The sequence below is a fragment of the Ptychodera flava genome, chromosome 1, assembly GCF_041260155.1.
Source record: "Ptychodera flava strain L36383 chromosome 1, AS_Pfla_20210202, whole genome shotgun sequence".
NCBI lineage: Eukaryota > Metazoa > Hemichordata > Enteropneusta > Ptychoderidae > Ptychodera > Ptychodera flava.
In genome coordinates, this window is record NC_091928.1 from 26758621 (window position 1) to 26762252 (window position 3632).

The window sequence follows — 3632 nt, forward strand, 5'->3', positions numbered from 1 at the left end:
GGATGCATATTTCACTGTTCCCGTTTTCATCGGTCACAGGAAGTTTCTTCGTTTCATCTGGAAAGAAACAATGTTCGAATTTGCAGTCCTGCCCTTCGGCATTGCCAGTGCTCCACAGGTATTCAAAAAGATTATGAAGCCAGTGGTCTCTCAGTTACGTCGCCAAGGTATTCGTTGTGTTATTTACATAGACGACCTCCTTATCCTGGGCAAGTCCATGGAGATTTGTCAAGTCAATGTTGCAACAGCTGTGGCCCTTTTACAGAGTTTGGGGTTCCTCATCAACTGGGAAAAGTCAAAGTTAGTACCAAAACAGCAGATTCAGTTTCTGGGAATGATAATCAACTCACTGGATATGACAATCAGCTTGCCACTAGAAAAAGTGTCCAGACTTCAGCTAGACTGTCAGGAGTTGTTGCTAAAGAAATCTGTCACTGTCCGTTGTCTGTCCAGGGTGTTAGGTCGTATGACAGCAGCAGTAGAAGCAGTTACAGTGTCTCCTCTTCATTACCGGGCCATACAGAAGGACCAGTTGGCGGTTCTAGCTCGGACGGGGTCGTACGACGCACTAGTAGTTCTCTCACAAGAAACGAGGGAGGAATTGACTTGGTGGGTGAAGTGTCTGGATGTGTGGAACGGCAGGTCTCTTCTCCCACAAAAGCCTCAGGTTATAATTCAGACGGACTCGTCCAGAAAAGGTTGGGGTGCAGTCTATGGACACAACTCGGCGCAGGGACAGTGGAACCAGGACGAACAGAGTCTCCACATCAATCAGTTGGAAATGTTGGCAGTCAGCAGAGGGCTGGAGAGTCTGGTGAGTCATCTCAGAGACGTGTGTGTAGAAGTCCAGTGCGACAATTCTTCAGTAGTGACTTACATAAATTGTCAAGGGGGCACTCGGTCTTGGCCCCTCAGCAAGTTGGCGTCCAAACTGTGGTTATGGTGTCTGAGGCGCAATATCCTACTCACTGCAGTGTATCTTCCAGGGAAACTCAATCGGGAAGCCGATTATCTGTCTCGGACGTTCAACGACAACCTGGAGTGGTGTCTAAAATCCACAGTACTTCAAACAGCACTTCAACAGTTACGGTGGACACCAGAGGTGGATCTGTTTGCAGCTCATCTGAACGCACAGTTTCCTCGCTACGTCTCATGGAAACCGGAACCTCAAGCATGGTGGATAGACACATTCTCCATCCAGTTGGGCAAGCTGGTAAGTTATGCATTTCCTCCATTTTGTCTCATCCCAAGAGTCCTTCACAAGATTCGCCAAGACAAGGCTCGCTTAATTCTGATAGCACCAGTATGGACAACTCAACCTTGGTACCCAGATTTGCTCTTGCTACTGATACAGGATCCTTATTGCTTCCGCAACTCCCAGATCTACTAGTCGATCCAGCGTCAGGGCAACATCACCCACTCGCAAACCAAATGTGGCTAGCCGTGTGGCCGCTATCAGGTGTTCACTCCGAGCAAGAGGCATATCAGAGAGGGTGTCAAGGGTTATCCTCCAAAGCGTCAGATGTGGTACTGCAAAACAGTACAACTCGGCCTGGCGTCGCTGGGATCGTTGGTGTAAAAGACAAAAGGAAGATCCCGTTTCAGCACCTGTTCCAGTAGTGTTGGAATTTCTTGCAGACCAACTTGATAGGAAGCTCCAGTATCGTACTATTAATGTATACCGCTCTGCCATTTCTTCAGTGCATTTGCCAGTTGAGGGATATCGCCTTGGCAACCATCCACTTGTCACCCAGTTTATGAGAGGAGTCTATATTTCCAGACCACCTCAACCAAAGTATACGTTGGTATGGGATGTACAGCAAGTACTGGAGTTACTTCGACGTTGGTCACCAGCAAAGGAATTATCTCTGAAGAAATTAACCTTAAAGACTGTTATGTTAGTCGCTTTATGTACAGCAGGCCGCTGTTCAGACTTGGCAAGTCTCCAGTTGGAATCAGTTTCGTTATCCAAAGGATCAGCTGTTTTGCTTCCTGCTCGTTTGTCGAAGACTGACAGACCAGCGAAGAAACGGAAGATTTTTGTGTTGCCAGCCTTCAAGAAGGATAGAAGGTTATGTGTGGTTTATTACTTAGTTGCGTATTTACGACGTGTGGATTTGTTTCGGAAACACAAGAAGATACTTTTTGTTAGTTTTATGACGGGTAAACCTGTTTTGTCGACCACCATAGCAAGATGGATCAGATGGGTACTTCAAGAGGCCGGTATAGACAAGTCTTTCTCTGCACACTCAACGAGAGCAGCAGTTACGTCTGCCCTGCATTTCAAGGGTGCATCATTACAGCAGATCTTGAATTTGGCAAATTGGTCCTCAGCCAGAACATTTGCTAAACATTACCAGTGTGAGATGGTGTCGTCAATTTCACCGGTCTTGGATACCTTGGCAACAGATTAGGTGAGTTTCACCATTTGTGACTTCATGTCACTGCTTTAAAGTCAGCTACGGAATTGAGGGGAGTGACTGAGGGATGTGAGAATAAATATAAATTATACCAGACTCTTACCGTTGCTGGATAATTGTAGTTATTCTCTCATCCTGAAGGAACGAGCCGATATGAAGTAGCTCCCACCTCCCACCCATGATGGGATTTGTTTTTATTTCTGGTCTTAGTTTTTCAGACTTTGAAAGATGGCGGACTCAATGTGTTCAGGGGATATATAGGCAATGCTCATTATGTATTCATGTCATAGGTCAGAGGTTATTTTTTCAAAGGGCTGTGTACACTCAGAGGTCAAGGGAAGACAGCTACTTCATATCGGCTCGTTCCTTCAGGATGAGAGAATAACTACAATTATCCAGCAACGGTAAGAGTCTGGTATAATTTATATTTGTATACTTTCAGTCAAAAATTCGACACATTTCTCAGTAGAAAATCATGGCTCAGGAAAAATATTGCTTTTGATGACATTTAAGCGAATTCAAATATTTCAAAAGATTCAGCTTGATTTGTTAAATAATGTTTCACAGTTGCGTAAAACATCAGCAGTACCAAGTTTTGTGAGTTTTCTCTTTCTGTAAATTTTACATGAATATATTAAGCATCATGAACATTGAATGATAATTAGTGTATTGCCTCGAACTGCAAACAACAAATAAGATAAATGGTGATGTCTGTACAAAATAACCATGGACTTGACAAATATCATAAATATTGAAAAAATACGTGTACTCAATAATAAAACATATTGGCATTTGATACAAATAAGTACTTTTGACATTTAAGTTTTTAATAATTGTTCAAAAATATTACAAAAATGTTGCACATCGGATAGTATTTCAAGTAAAGTATATTTCTTCAGAGACTTAAGAAAATATTTAGTCCTTTATATCTTTCCTTTATTACTACATACGAGTTCTTGGATTCTGCTCATGATTTGTCTTTCAAACGTTCTAATCGAAATGATGCCGAAATTGCAAGCAATTCCAAATGTATGTGTACGTATATCAGGTTACATGTTTCTAAAATTTAAACATTTGTTTTATGATACAATAATTCATAAGTGATTGTAATAAAAATGTTAAGGTAAAGGGCGACGAATTCGGACGCGCACACGCTTTAGAACGTTTCTGCGCAGATTTAACTCCAGCCTGCCGCCAATGGGTTATTTTGTA

General features: G+C 42.5%; 1 protein-coding gene across 2 annotated transcripts; it reads left to right on the forward strand.

Annotated features, from left to right (window-relative positions):
* Window positions 1-204: 204 nt before the first annotated feature.
* LOC139133954 (uncharacterized) lies at window positions 205-2981 on the forward strand. 2 transcript variants are annotated; one of them, XM_070700777.1, is made up of 2 exons: window positions 205-2414; window positions 2711-2981. In XM_070700777.1, exon 1 carries the CDS (start codon window positions 218-220, stop codon window positions 1388-1390), a length of 1173 nt encoding a protein of 390 aa, XP_070556878.1. In that variant the 5' UTR covers window positions 205-217; the 3' UTR covers window positions 1391-2414; window positions 2711-2981. The 2 variants fall into 2 exon arrangements, with proteins under 2 accessions (XP_070556878.1, XP_070556887.1); XM_070700786.1 differs by having other exon boundaries at window positions 2733-2980.
* Window positions 2982-3632: the final 651 nt, after the last annotated feature.

Excerpts from the sequence above, each read along its gene's own strand:
- LOC139133954 (XM_070700777.1), top strand. The coding sequence starts at position 218 with ATGGAGATTTGTCAAGTCAATGTTGCAACAGCTGTGGCCCTTTTACAG.